This window comes from Carlito syrichta, unplaced genomic scaffold (genome assembly GCF_000164805.1).
Source record: "Carlito syrichta isolate Samal-C Ts95f unplaced genomic scaffold, Tarsius_syrichta-2.0.1 Scaffold316502, whole genome shotgun sequence".
Lineage (NCBI taxonomy): Eukaryota > Metazoa > Chordata > Mammalia > Primates > Tarsiidae > Carlito > Carlito syrichta.
The window spans coordinates 624,779-640,242 of record NW_007260598.1 but is presented as its reverse complement, the minus strand read 5'-3'; the positions used below and the strand labels follow the sequence as shown (position 1 = coordinate 640,242).

At 38.0% G+C, this 15,464-nt stretch overlaps 1 protein-coding gene across 1 annotated transcript in view; it reads left to right on the top strand.

Annotated features, from left to right (window-relative positions):
• The first annotated feature begins 1,275 nt into the window (after nt 1-1,275).
• The window catches only part of GCLM (glutamate-cysteine ligase modifier subunit), a 15,653-nt gene continuing 1,464 nt past the window's right edge, over nt 1,276-15,464 (top strand). The window contains exons 1-5 of the mRNA XM_021707320.1: nt 1,276-1,340; nt 3,796-3,880; nt 8,470-8,529; nt 9,980-10,182; nt 11,696-11,810. Of these exons, the coding sequence (XP_021562995.1) occupies nt 3,868-3,880; nt 8,470-8,529; nt 9,980-10,182; nt 11,696-11,810 (391 nt within the window). The 5' untranslated portion in view covers nt 1,276-1,340; nt 3,796-3,867. The remainder of the gene's footprint in view (nt 1,341-3,795; nt 3,881-8,469; nt 8,530-9,979; nt 10,183-11,695; nt 11,811-15,464) is intronic.

The following is a 15,464-nucleotide window of genomic DNA, read 5'->3' as shown; positions in this document are numbered from 1 at the left end:
CATGTAAATTATTGTTGTGGATTGTAAATCGTAACATAGATGGCTCTGTGCCCTTAGCTTGATAAACCAGTCATCCCTTGTAGTCATCTGTACTAAGATATAGGTAGTGAAATGCTTGCCTCCATTTTTACCGTAAGCAATCTTAGTTCAGATAGTGGGTTCAGAAGTTTAGTCTCTTACTGTTAGGAAAGTGCCTTTGCAATATAGGGGCTCACTTCTAGATACCCATTTCTGTTCCATTGGTTGCCCTAGGTTATCCTTAAAACAGTGATTTCACATTGCTAGTGTGGGCCCATTCGTGGTCATAAATCTGGTTGGTTAGTTGTAAAGCAGCATATTTTTTCTGCTGGATAGAACAGAAGCCATCAGAGTGCCTGGCATGTAGTGAACATAGACACTTGGGAATGTTTTGTCCCAACAGTGTATGTATACAGGTCCTTGCTCATCATGTGAATGCATGTCTTACTTTGAACCACTATCAAATAAGTTTGAAATGGACAGACATAAGAAATACAAAGATAAGCAAACACTTTTGTGAGTTTACAACATACTATAATGTTAGTGTAAAAAATTTCTGTTTATTTAAAAAAAATTGAAGACAAGTTACAGGTGTACCTGAATGCCAAGAGATGACTTACAGACTGTCGTTATGCAAGCTGACTTCTGCAGAACACCTCTAACCTAGTGGTTCTCAAACTTTGTAGTACACAACAGCTACTTGGGATGCTTGTTAAAATGAATGTCTGGCTCTCTTCAGAAGCGAATTGGCAGGTCTAGGGTGGCCCAGGGGTCTGAATGTGTAATAAACAGCACAGGTGAGCTGGATGGAGGAGTTCATCTGGCCACACTTCCTCTCTAACTGTTTGTCTTTGAGAAATATAGCATAGTAGTTAATGCGAATTCTAGTCAGGCAGCTGGGGCTTGAATCCAAGTTCTTCTGTTTATAATCTTATTCTTGAAAAAAATTTTTTTTTTTTTATGAATGCTTTCATGTCTTAGAAGTTTGCTTAAATTTTTGTTGGCATAAAAATACTTAAAATAACTAGACTATTATTTTAGGTTAAGAACATTTTCAAAATAAGAGTAGGATAGAAACAGTTCTGAATTTATGTTGAAGGAAACAAAATCCTAGAGTTAAAATATGGGTTTGTATAGTATTTCCTGTTGACGTCTTTTTTTTTTCCCTGCTTAACTTTTCAAACTAATATAATCTTATTGTAGAAGTATGGAAAACTGCACAGCATTTAACAATTTCAAAATGCTTTCCTTTGTAGCTTCGTGATTGTATCCAAAAGACCCTGAATGAGTGGAGCTCCCAAATCAGCCCAGATTTGGTCAGGGTAAGTAAGTGTAAATGTAGAAGTTTTGCAGGTCAAAAGAGAAGGGAAGTGCGCAGGACGTTAATTTCCTTAGTTTTGTGAGGAATGTTGACTAGGGCGATTAGCCATCAAACTCTCCGTGGTTGATGAGCTGAGATGGCGGTATCATGCAGGAGGCTTAAACATAAAACCGAGTCTGGATGTAGGCAACTCTTGAACTAGACAAGGTACTAGGAGACTCATGCTTAATTTCCACCACAGTTTACTCTCCATCAGTGTACTATTCCAGTAATTACTTGGTCTAGTTCAGGGATGATTATCAAACAGTTTTGGGTGGCAGATTGCTTTGGTAGGCTATCATCCCAGTGATACAGTCACCAGAAATAATTGTGTAAATGTCAGTTTCTGATAACACAATACGGAACTATGTTTCATTAAATGTCAGGATATGGCTGTTATTATAAATGTCACAAAAACTATCTGTAAACCACTCTTTGAAATCCAACTCATGCTAAAAGCTCACCTCAAATTACATAGACTACTTTTAAAGAGGAGCCATGCTTCTCTTTAAGCTCTGACCCCCTCCCCAATCTGGGGGAGGTGGATCCCCTTTTTTCTCTCCAGTCTCCTTTCTAAATAGACTATATTTTCCAATCTAAAAGAAATAAAAAATAAAGTATGGACGAGGGTATGTGCTGGAAATACTCATTCTCATGAGTATACTGCAAGTCTGTAACTCTGTAGCTGCTATACAGACATTGATTAATGTTTTTAATCAGTCTCTCTTTCTCCGAAATGACCATTTATTCTATCTGGGCAGGACTTGTAAACACTTACTGAAACTCTGGTATATGCTATGCGTTGTAATGTGCTCAGGAAACATGGGAAAGTTCTTACTGTCTACTTTGTATGATACTGTAAACATGAGTTAATATATTTCTGATTTATGTATACTAAAATTCGATCATTGTCCTTGAAAATTATTATTATTATTTTGAGTTTGGGGGTCTCATTTTGTTGCCCAGGCTGGAGTGCAGTGGCACAATCAGGTCTTGTCACAGCCTAGACCTCCTAGATTCAAGCAATCCTCCCTTCTCAGCTCCTGAGTAGTTGGGACTACAAGTGCACACCACCACTCTTGGTTAATTTTTTGTAGCGACAAGGTCTCACTATTTTCCCAGGCCGGTCTTGAACTCCTGGGCTCAAGCAATCCTCTTTGTCTCTGCTAAATTACTGATTATAATGCATTGGAATGGCCTTAGTTTTTTCTGTTGCACTAAAAAATGTTTTAATTTAAAATGTAAATTATAAAACTAAACATACTATTGTCACACAATCCAGCATTTGTGCTCCTTAGTATCTATCCTATGGAGCTACAAACTTAAATCCACTCAGAAACCTGTACACAGATGTTTATAGCAGCTTTATACATAATTGCTAAAATTTGGAAACAACCAAGATATCCTTCAGTAGGTGAATGGATATATAAGCTGTGGTACATCCAGACAATGAAATATTCTTCAGTGCTACAAAGAAAAGAGCTATCAAGCCATTAAAAGACATAGAGGAACCTTAAGTGCATATTACTTAGTGAAAAAAGTCTATCTGAAAAGGCTACATGTGCAGATAGTATGATTTCAACTATTTGATATTCTGGAAAAAGCAAAATTACGGAGGCAGCAAAAAGACCAGTGGCTGCTGGGGGTTAGCAGGGAGGGAAGGATGAAGAGCTGGAGTGCAGAGGGTTTTGATGGCAGTGAAACCCCTCTGTATGGTAGCAAGGTGATGGATATGTGTCATTGTACATTTTCCAAACCCAGAGAATGTGCAGCACCAAAAGGGAACCCTAAGGTAAACTGGATATAGGTGATTACAGCATGTCAGTGTAGGTTCCTCAGTTGTAAGAACGTACTGCCCTGGTGTGATGGTGGTAGCAGGGGAGGCTGTGTGTGTGGAGATGGGGGTAAAGGAACAAACTGTAGCTTCTACTCAGCCCTGCTGTGAACCCAAAAATCACCCTAAAAATAAAGTCCATTAAAAAAACCCTAAATTCCCTTGCAGGTTAAAGTGCAATGACATTAAAATCCAAATACATTAAGAAAAAATGTTTATAATTACTGTAGATAGTTTTTAAATATGTTATCCAGAATGGATATGTATTATTTTCATTGGGTTTTTTTTTTTTTTAAGTAAAATTATCTATTGTGCTGGTGGTCCTAACTCTTTACATATTCCCCTCTTTCTTATTTGCTTTTTAATTTTTAATATTTTTGATCATCCTTCTAAATCCCAGGTCAAAATGAACACATTTTCCCAGAAAATAGATACAGACCCCCAGCATTGTACCTTTATTTCAGGTCTTTACAACCTTTGTGAAGCCCATCCAGACCTCAAGTGAAGAAGTGTTGTCTTAACTTTATAATTAATCAGAAGCATTAATATTATATTTATTTTCAATATTATGTATTTATTATAGGAGTTTCCAGACGTCTTGGAATGTACTGTGTCTCATGCAGTAGAAAAGATAAATCCTGATGAAAGAGAAGAAATGAAAGTTTCTGGTAAAGTCCAGCCCTTACAACTCATTTTGTTTCATTATGGAAGTGACTGTGAGGAGTTGTCAGGCATGCTTCTGGTAATGAGCGATTCACACTAAGTGTGTGGAATACAAAGATTCTTTTTTAACTTAACTCTAGTGTAAACTCCAGAGGGCGTGCTTGGAGACCATGCCGGCTGCTCCAGGGAGTCAGGATGGGGCTCCACTGGCTGCTCCTCACGATGTTCTCGTGCCCTGCCTGTCACTCATGTGTTAGACTTTAGCTCAGTGGAAGGAGAAAGTGAAGCTTAGGAGCAGTGTGTAGCCACAGCAGACCCAGGTCCTCCCTTCCTGGTGGGATAGCAGTATCTCAGGTCACCTGGGAGTTAGAAGTCTGGGCAACAATTGCATGGAGAGAAAGAAAATACTTATAATACCCACTGAACAAATGTAGTGAGGGACCACCACATGCCAGAAACTATACTAGGCTCAAGGAAGGTGAAGAGGCCTCATGCCTCACCTTACAGTCAGTACAGCACAGTCATTAAAAGCTGAAACTTGACTACAGAGGGATATTTCTGAGTGTGCAGATTACTGGCTGATATAATCTTTGGCTAACAAAAAATTCAACCTCCCTCAGCCTCAGTGTTCTCTTCTATAAAATGGGGATATATCTGTTTCTCAGACTTCTTTGTAAATTGGATAAAATAACAAAAGCATGTAGCAGTGTTTGCCACAAAGTAAGTGCTAGGTAGCTATTATTTATTACTATATTGTAATTATTGTGTTTGTTACTATTGTTTTATTGAGATGGATAATATAATAAATGTAAGAGGAGATAGGATATGGCCTTTTGATTCTAATAATAATAATGATCATTTATTGAGTCTTGCTTTAATTTTCAAAACAATCCTACAAGGTAGGTCTCTTACCCACTGCACTGTGATATTAAATAACTTGAAAGTTGTCACATAGCCAGTAAGTGGTTGAACCAGGGATCCATCCAGATATGCCTGACTCCAAAACCCATTTCTTCCTATTAATTTCACATTTCTATTTGTGTTGGGAAGGAGGTAAAAGCAGCATACTTTCCGGGTTCGTTGTAATGTTCATCATGATGCAGATTCATCCTGGATGTGTTAGAAGTTGTCCTCAGCTTGTGTAGGGCTTGAGATTTTTGATAGGCATCAAAATTCTCCCCATGTGAAGAGCTTTTCTCTTTATACCTATCCAAAATGCCTCACATTTCAGAGAGAGGAGGCCATTTCAGGTCGCACAGATTCACAGACAAACAGTGGTGGGAGGGTTTTCGTAGAGTGTAATCATGGGAGCTAAGGTTAGACTAAACGGGTGACTGACTGTTGACTCTCATCTGGTCGTGAAGCTGTGATGGCTTTTCAGTAGGGGAGAAATGTGAGGAAAGCAGTGGGTTTTGTTTATTTTTTGCTTTTTGGTTTTCTGGGGGGGGTTTTTTGGAAGATTATCTAGCACTAGAAAGGAAGAGTCAGATAGAAGAAACACAAGAAAATATGTTATATATGTTGAATATCAGGCACTATACATAAGGATGTTTCATTAACCCTGTTACTCTCCACTTCCCCATTTGATTTTTTGCTTGTTCTCCTACTACTCTACCTGTTTGTCTGTTGAGTAAATTTAGATTTTTGAACACTGAGTTTACATAAAGCCTAAAGTACATATAAAGCTGAGTTTAAATCAAGCTGAAGCCTCAGTCTTACAAATACATGTCAATTAATGTGGTCCTAGGTGGGTAGATATGTATTGTACCTACAAAGTTAAAAAAATTTTTTTTACATAGTAACAATCTAAGGCCCAGCACATGTTCATACCTGTACTCCCAGCACTTTGGGATGCTGAGGCAGGAAGATCACTTTAGGCCAAGAGTTTGAGACCAGCCCAGATGACATAGTGAGACCTCGTCTCTACAAAAAAAATTTTTTTTTAATTTAAAACTTAGCCAGGAGGGGTGACATGTACCTGTAGCTTTAGCGCTTGGAAGGCTAAAGTCAGAGGATCGCTTGAACTCAGAAGTTTGAGGCTTCAGGAGTTAAAAGCTTCGGTGAGCTATGATTGTACCACTGAACTCTAACCTGCACAACAGAGCGAGACCATTTATAAATAAATAAAATAGTAACATCCTATATTCTTAGGCGAGCAGCTCTTTAACTGTTGGTGGTCTGGTAAACTAGAACTCATCTTTTATAAAGTAGAAAGGAAAAAATATATAACAAGACTCACACAAAAAAGTCATATCCTTTAACTCAATAATATTTCTGACAGTTCAATCCTTGGGAAGTGTTTTAGTATAAAGGGTTGAACAGAAAGTTACCAGGATGCTTGCTTTAGCATTATATGTGATAACAGAAAACTAGAACTACTACTGAAACATTTACTAGCCTAAATGCTCACTAAGCAGGAACTCATTTACTAAATTATGCCCTATCAAAATTACAAAATAATGAACAACCATTAAAAATGAATATGTAGGCTGGGCTCAGTGGCTGTAATCCAAGTACTTTGGGAGGCCGAGGAGAATAGATTGCCTGAGCCCATGGGTTTGAGACCAGCCCGGGCAACTTGGTGAGACATCATCTCAACAATAAATCAAAAATTAACTGGGCGTGGTAGCATGCACCTATAGTTCCAACTACTTGAAAGACTGAGTTGGAAGGATCGCCAGAGCCCAGAAGGTTGACGCTGGGGTGGCTGTGAGCCTGCGTGCCACTGCACTCCAGCTTGGGCGACAGAGTGAGACTCCAACTAAAAAAAAATGAATGTGTAAAATTTTACATTAAAAACACAGAATATATTCAAGGCCACCCTGGAGTGAAAAAAAAAAAAAAGCTACAGAGTCCACAAGAATGTAAATAGTAATCACTTTGTGTGATGAGACTCTTGGCAGTTCTTTTTGGTCTTTCTACATTTGTAAGTTTTCCTTATTTCTAAATAAGCAAATGATTATTATGATTAAAAAATGTTAAGATAAATACTATGTAGACATATATTTAAAATAGTTATTACATAAAGATAAGTCAAATAGAGGTAGAAATAATGTTATACCCTGCTTCATATGACCAAAAACTGGAAGGTAATACCTAAAATGAAAATGATTGTATTGAGAAGGTAGAATTGTGGATTTTTTTTCCCGTTTTCTTCCCATTACAGCACTTTAGTCTTTGTTTAATTGTACATTATATAATATACACCATCAGTGTTTAATTCATAAACATATACATTTCAAATAATTTAAGCCCCTATATTTATCTGACCTGCCTTCCAGTAAAGGGGAAATTAATATTTGCTTTTGTTTTGACAAACATATTTATTGACAACTAGCATATAATTTAAAAAGTACAGTGGTAGGCACCTGCACACAGGCCGCAGTGGGTATGACATCATCACTCCTGGCAGTCTGCAAGGAAAGTGCTGCTTCATCTGTGCGTGGCCATGAGCGGCGGTTCTCCAGCATTTGGCCTCAACAGCATTTTCTATCAGCAAGGCATATATCCAACTGAAGCCACTACTCCAGTACAAAAAGATGGACTCAACTTGCTCATAACTACTGATCTTGAGTTTCTAAAATGCCTGATAAGGTGGTGGGCAAGTAAAAGGAAGCCCAAGTGACTCTGCTACAGCCTGTGTCACTCTGTGACCTGCTAGTCCTGAAGTTCTGTACGGAGGACCCCAGAAGTTGGGAAATGGTCTCAGTTGCCTTTGAGGATGTTGCTGTGAACTTCAACTACAAAGAGTAGGCTTTGCTAAATCCTTCCCAGAAGAATCTTTACAGATATGTGATGCAAGAAACCTTCAGGAACCTAGCTTCTATAGGAAGCAAATAGGAAGACTAGGATATTAAAGATCAGTGCAAATATTGTTAGAGAAATCAAAGTTAATGTGCACTCAGGAGAAGAAGTAATATTGCTGGAAGCAATGTTAGCATGTCATGATATTTTAAAAACAAAAGTCATATAGACTATGTGAGATTAAAGAAGGTGGTGAGTGTGGAGAAACCTTCAGTCAATCTCCAAATCTTAATCTGAATAAAACATTTATACTGGAGTAAAGCCTTGTGAATTCAGTATATGTGGAAAAATTTCCATATGTCATTCATCCCATAACATACTCCTCATATCCCACTCTGAAAGCAAATGATATGAGTATGAGAAATGTGGAGAGAAGCCAGATAAATGTAAGTGATATCAGAAAACCCTTTTTCTCACACATATTTGAAGAAAAATACTAGTGCACACTGGAAATGAACATTACAATTGTACAGTATGTGGGAAAGACCTCACCATTTGTAAATCATCAAGAAAAGTCACACTGGAGAGAAACCCTATAAATATAAATGTGGTAAAGGCTTCAGTTTTTCTTTTTTTCTTAACATTAAATAATTCACACTGGAGAAAAACCTAATTTAAAAAACTACAATGGTAATATACATTTATGTCTTAAAATGGAAACTATAAAATTATGTGACTAGGAAATACTCATGTAATTATTTCAGAATTATCTATCATATTAGTATTGTAGTAATGTTAATACTAGTATATAGTAAAATGTGTACTCAGATGTTTCTGTTTCATTATCCAGCAAAACTATTCATTGTAGGATCAAACTCTTCGTCATCAACTAGAAGTGCAATTGACATGGGTAAGCAAAAATTTAACTTTGTATCTTAATAGTGAACTTTAAATTTGTGTAGGTGTATTCTTTATAAATTATGTTTAGGTCTAAGTAAAAAGAAAATTACCTGATTCCAATTTTACCATTTAAAGTTTTACCCTAATTGCTTAAGGCTTCTGTAGAATCATATGACTTATGTAGGGTCATGTTTTGCTATATTAGAAGAATATAAAAATGTAACATTATTAAATGTTCACTATCTATTTGGGGATAGAAGTTCTCCTTAATCTTAGCCCTTTTTTTAGTACTATATGTGAAAAATCAAAAACAACAGCAGCAAAAAACCCAAGTATTTTATATCTATTTTCAACACTTAGGTTATCATGATATTACAGCTATTCAATACTTATTTTATTTTATTTTATTTTTGAGTTGGAGTCTCACTCTTGCTGCCCAGGCTAGAGTGCAGTAGCACGCTTCATGGCTACTGCAGCCTCAACCTGCTGGGCTTAGGCAATCCTTCCGCCTCATCCTTTCAAGTAGCTGGAACTACAGATAAACACTACCACACCCAGCTAGTGTGTGTGTGTGTGTGTGTGTGTGTGTGTGTGATTTATTGTAGAGATGAGGTCTCATCAAGTTGCCCAGGCAGGTCTCAAACCCCCAGGCTCAGGCAATCCTCTTGCCTTGGCCTCCCAAAGTGCTAGGAATACAGGCTGAGTCACCGTGCCCGGCCTAGTACTTACTTATTTTAAAAACATTCTTCCAGACGGGATGTGGTGCATGTGCCTATAGCCTCAGATATTTGGAAGGCTGAGGTGGGAGGATCACTAGGGCCCAAGAGTTTGAAGCTGTAGTGAGCTGATTGCGCCACTGCACTCCAACCTGAGCAACAGGGTGACACCCCATCTCTTTAAAAAAAAAATTTTTTTTCAATATTTGTATATGTCGAGAACTTAAATAATTGACCCTTTAATGTAACTGTAAATAAACAGTAATTTAAAATAATCTCTTAAATTATTATTATTATGTTTTTTTTTTTTTTTGAGTTGGAGTCTCACTCTGTCACCCAGACTGGAGTGCAGTGGCCACTCCCGGCCACCGCAGCCTCGACCTGCTGGGCTCCGGCAATCCTTCCGCCTCAGCCTTCCAAGTAGCCGGAATTACAGGCGTGCGCTACCACGCCCGGCTGATTTTTTGATTTATTGTAGAGATGAGGTCTCGCTGCCCAGGCGGGTCTTGAACCCGCGGGCTCAGGCAATCCACTCACCTCAGCCTCCCAAAGGCGCGGGATTACAGGCTGAGCCACCGAGCCCGACTAATTATTTTTATAGAAATTAAAATATTATCTAATCTGTTATTTAGAAAACCAGTGAATGATATAGACAGAATTCAGTAGGATACTTTGAGGTCATCAGAATATATGTTTATATTATGTAACAAACACATACCCTCTTCGTGTTTTCCTTCCCATCAGCCTGCTCAGTCCTGGGAGTTGCACAGCTGGATTCTGTGATTATTGCTTCACCTCCTGTTGAAGATGGAGTTAATCTTTCCTTGGAGCACTTGCAGCCTTACTGGGAAGAATTAGAAAACTTAGTTCAGAGCAAAAAGATTGTTGCCATAGGTACCTCTGATCTAGACAAAACACAGCTGGAGCAGCTGTATCAGTGGGCACAGGTAAGGACAGCTTGACCATGGGCACTCTTGGGGCCCCTTCCCTTTCCAGGCTTTGATGTGCTGTTGAGTGTCTTGCACGTAGTGGACACTCACTGTGGGGTGATGCTTCCAAATATGGAAGTTTGGTTTTGTTTTTGTTTTTGTGGGAGTTGGAGGCAGGTTTAATCTAAAGCATTAGAGTTTTTTTTTTTATAAATATATGTCTAATTGAAATGAATATTAATCCCAGTTAAAACGAATGACAGAAACACTAGACAATGTGTGTCAAAGTATTTATAGCCAAATAAATTAAGCCATTTCCTTTGGTTTTACTTATGTGCTAAAAATATTACACTGTTCTTTAGGTATTATTAGGCCATGGCTTTAATTTCCCAAGGAAGAATATTATAATTAACAAATATTTTGCTGACTGTTATTCAAAGATGTGTGAGACTCTCAGAACATAAAATTCGATATGGAGTGGGTTTCACAAATTAATCACCCCCACTCCCTGGCCTAATAACCTGCACAGTTATTAGGGCTAAGTTACTTACTAGTATTTTACCTTTACTCTGCATTTTTCTTTATTCCCTTTCCTTCATGCTCAGTCTCCTCCTTCTTCCTTTTAAGAGTTTCATATGCACAGGAAGAACCTAGAGAAGAATTGCCCCTTCTGTCTTTGACTTAGTGATAACCAGAATGTGACCAAGAAACTGCTAGAGAGACTTAGATGATTCCAAATGTATATATAAATTAGCCAATGCAGCTACTGGAAGTTATCTTTCTCTTTCAAAATATGTCTGGGCCAGGCATGGTGGCTCATGCCTGTAATCTCAGCACTTTGGGAGGTGGAGACAAGAGGATTGCCTGAGTCCAGGGGTCACGAACAGGCTGGGTAACTTGGCAAGACCTCATCTCTACAGTAAACCAAAAAATTAGCCATGCGTGGTGGCACATGCCTGTATTTCTAGCTACTTGGGAGGCTGAGGCAGAAGGATCCCCTCAGCCCAACAGGTTGAGGCTGTGGTGGCCATGAGTGTGCCACTACACTACAACCTGAGCAACAGAGTGAGACTCTGACTCAGGAAACAAAACATTGATCAGACCAAAATATGTCTGATTAATGGCCACGCTTTAAATTTTAACATGAAATGAAATATCAAGTATCAATTACTTGTATTTGATCCTCTGCCTTTAAGACCTGTTCCCTCTATAGCTGAAATTGTCATACTTAGAACCACTAGGTTTTCTAAGCAGATGTATCAGATTGTTAAAAGTTCCAGCAAGAGACTATAATAGTATAGTACCATATTGGATATTTCCTCCTCCTACAGCTGTATTTCCTTTCCCTGTTACCACTAACCTGGGTTAGAAAAGTATCTTAGTGAGGATATTCATGTAAAAGTATTTTATAAACTTTAAGCATTGTAGAATGCAATTTTTCATATGTTCTAAAATTGTTATTGTACTGTTTTCTACTTTCTGTATTATACTTTATTAAGCAATGATATCATGATTTTATTTCCACTTCTAGGTAAAACCAAATAGTAACCAAGTAAATCTTGCTTCCTGCTGTGTAATGCCACCTGATTTGACTGCATTTGCTAAACAATTTGACATACAGCTATTGACTCATAATGATCCAAAAGGTAAGACTGATATTTTCATTATAGAGATTGATCATGAGCTTTTGTCTTACAAAAAGCTACTTGTTGATAATAATTTTAAGTATGAGTAGTGATAAATGTACAGTGTTGTTATCTAGAACTATTCTATTTTTTTTTTTTTTTTTTTTTTTTGGAGTTAGAGTCTCTGTCTCCCAGGCTGGAGTGCAGTGGCATGCTCATAGCCACCGCAGCCTTGACCTGCTGGGTTCAGATGTTCCTTCCACCTCAGCCTTCCAAGTAGCTGAAACTACAGGCATGCGCCACCACGTCTGGCTAATATTTTGATTTATTGTAGAGATGAAGTCTCATCTAGTTGCCCAGGCTGGTCTCAAACCTGTGGGCTCAGGCAATCCTCTCACCTCAGCTTCCCAAAGTGCTGGGATTATAGGCATGAGCCACTGCACCCAGCCCTAGAGCTATCCTTAATGGTTAGTTCAAAACACAAATGACTTTTATTCCAGAAAGCTTTATTTTAATCTCTATACCAACGGGGAAAAAAGTGTAGGGATCATTTCCTGAACATCTGGTTTGTTGAGGTTCACAAATATTAAACTACACAGAAAAGATATTTTGAGTAATTTAAAAGATATGTATCTGGTATCAGAAAAAGAGTCATGTATAATTTATTTCAAAACTTAAAGTCTTAGGAAAAATAAGTGATTAGGTATTCTATGTTTAGTGTTAACCAGAAACATTATTTGGTTAATTAGAATGGCTTGTCTGCCTTATATAGAATAATTTTTTCTCAACATTTTACAAGATAACCAGAAAGCCTTGGAAGATAATATTTAACATAACTTGCAAAGATAAATATTTCAGAAAGCCTGTATATTTACTGCTTTTTATATGTGAGAAATGTTTGGTTATAAGTGAGAAATGTCTTGTGAAAGTTTTAGGACTCTATGATATTTTTATACAGATCTGGCTTTTTTTCTCACTCTGTCACCCAGGCTAGAGTCTCACTGAGTCACCCACGCTGGAGTGCAGTGGCACGCTCATGGCCACCCCAGCATTGACCTGCTGGGCTCCTGCAGCCCTTCCGCCTCAGCCTTCCAAGTAGCCGGAACTACAGGCACGCTACCATGCCTGGCTAATTTTTTATTTATTGTAGAGACAAGGTCTCACCAAGTTGCTCAGGTCTCAAACCCATGGGCTCAGGCAATCTACTTGCCTTGGCCTCCCAATGTGCTGGGATTACAGACTAAGCCACCGAGCCCAGCCCAGATTCTGGCTTTTAATAAATATTGGAGGAAATTATATTTCATAGATGATTCCTGGAGAAAAAGCAGTTTTTACTTTCATGTGTAAAAAGATGACATGATATTGGTGGGTTGACTCTATTTACTCATTTTTTAAATGCTATGGATAACCTATTAAGACTATGCTACTTATTAGCAGTCTGCTGCTTATTTTTTTCACTGTATCATTGGAGGAGGAGGAAATGAAGGAGGAAGAGTTTTAATAGTGTTCTTGAATGCCAGGAATCATGCCAAATGCCTGAGAGAGATTATCTCACAGTTTACGGAGCCTTTCCCATTACTGTTCTTTCTCTGATTTGAAATGTTAGTTATAGTGTTTCCATTTGAAAACTTTATTTTCATTTAAATGACACTAGAATAAGATATAGTGACTTTTGCCTCCCCAGTAAAGCTTTCACAAGCAAGTAAATAGATTTATTTTTTAAGTCATTTTGGTGAAAATCTATAAAGAATTGCTATGCTGATTCATTCTGAAATATATGCCATTTAAATTTCAACTTCCTAGTGTTGGCAGATATCACCTATCTGTTAACTTTCGGGGTCTCCTCTAATAGTAACTGTTAACTACAGCTGATGATCAGCCTATTCCCTCTAAAGGAAATAGGAAAAGACAAAGGTATCTAGTATTTTACTACCCATATCTAAATGCTGACTTTTAGATTATGTGCTAATACATTGTTATGGTAAAATATATTATATATATATATATATATATATATATATATATATATATGGAGGAGATTTATTTCTTTTGTTATGTATTTTGTATTACTGACGTAAAGACTTGGTTGTCTTAATTTTAAATCTAAACCTTTTGGTTAGAATTTATAGGCTTATCCTGTATTTACCATTAATGAACCTTCAGACACTTTATAATGAAGTAACTTTTAATTTGTTGTTTAAACTAAAAACCATAGTTAAATTTTTTAAGTATGTCAAGTCAATGAACAGCATAGTTCTCAGATTTTGTGTCCAATTTTTTATTATTTAGGCAACCAAACTATAAAACATTTAATTCTGCTTGTCATATAAAATAAAGTTTTGTGTATAAATCCCCTGAAGGTCTACCTCTCTTCTAAAATCTCCTTACTTCTCAGAATGGGTTTATTTTCCACCACCCGCTGTCCTAAAAGCTGCACTTTAATTACAGTTGAGAGAAATGGTGACGTAGGAGGTCATGACTTGAGACCTCTCTCTTTTGTATTTGCTTTGCTCCTCTCCCACTCCCATTACATCTCATCTGTGTTATATCTTATTTCCTCAGGGCCTCTTTGGTGTTAAGCAAATTCAGATGAATGTTACTTTTCCAAGGAGACGTTTGCATTCTGTTTATGAAAACTACCATTTACTAGCTGTGTAACCTTGGGCAAATTACCTATCCGCCTTGGTTTCCCCCTATGAAAGGGGATAAAAGTACCTATCTCATAGGATTATTAACATGTGGCTTAAATGAGTTAATACGTGACAGGCACTTGGAAAAGTGCCAGCACATGATAATAGCTAACATTTATTGAGAGTTTACTGTGAATGCTATTCAAGTATCACTGCCGTTCATTTGGGACTAGGCAGGTCCTTTAGCATTCCCAAACTGTACTGTGAAGATGGCCACTTTATCTGTTGGTTGGTCCTGACCCCAGCAGCATCTTTCCGTATTGACTGATTCATTCACTGGACATTTGAGCACCCATTTTCCTGGCTACTAGAAATAAAGGACCAAATCAGACAAATTCTGGCCTCCGTGAGATTTATATTCTAATGGTCCAAGAAGACAGACAAGAAAATAAATGTTGTGTGATACATGGTAGTATATGCAGTGGAGAAAAGTTGGCTGAGGGAGGAGAAGAGCCTCCATATGGGCAGGGAGGCCTCTTTGCTGAAATAATGGTAATCAGAGACCTACAGAAGGGAGTGAACAATGTGAATATGTGGGAGAAGAATGTTCTGAAAAGAGGGAGCAACTGATTCAGAGGCCCCAAGGTGTAACATGCTAGACCTTTTTGGAATTTAGCAAGGAGGTCCGTGTGGCTGGGGTAGCAGTGAGAAGGGGAATGGTGGGATGTGGCATCAGAGCGGTCTTAGAGGGCTTGGGTATAGACTTAGAATTGGAAAATAGGGAGCTCCTCAAAGAAGTGCCAATTAAAAGATAACCATTGGCAAAGATTTTTTTAAATGATTGCTGGTGCTCATGAGGATATAAAATTGGCACTTGCCCATTATCAGCTGCTGGTGGAAATGTGAAGTAGAGCCTTTCTGGAAAGCAGGTGCCAATAACACATGACGCCAGCCGGGCTCGGTGGCTCAACCTGTAATCCCAGCACTTTGGGAGGCTGAGGTGAGAGGATTGCCTGAGCCCGCAGGTTCGAGACCCGCCTGGGCA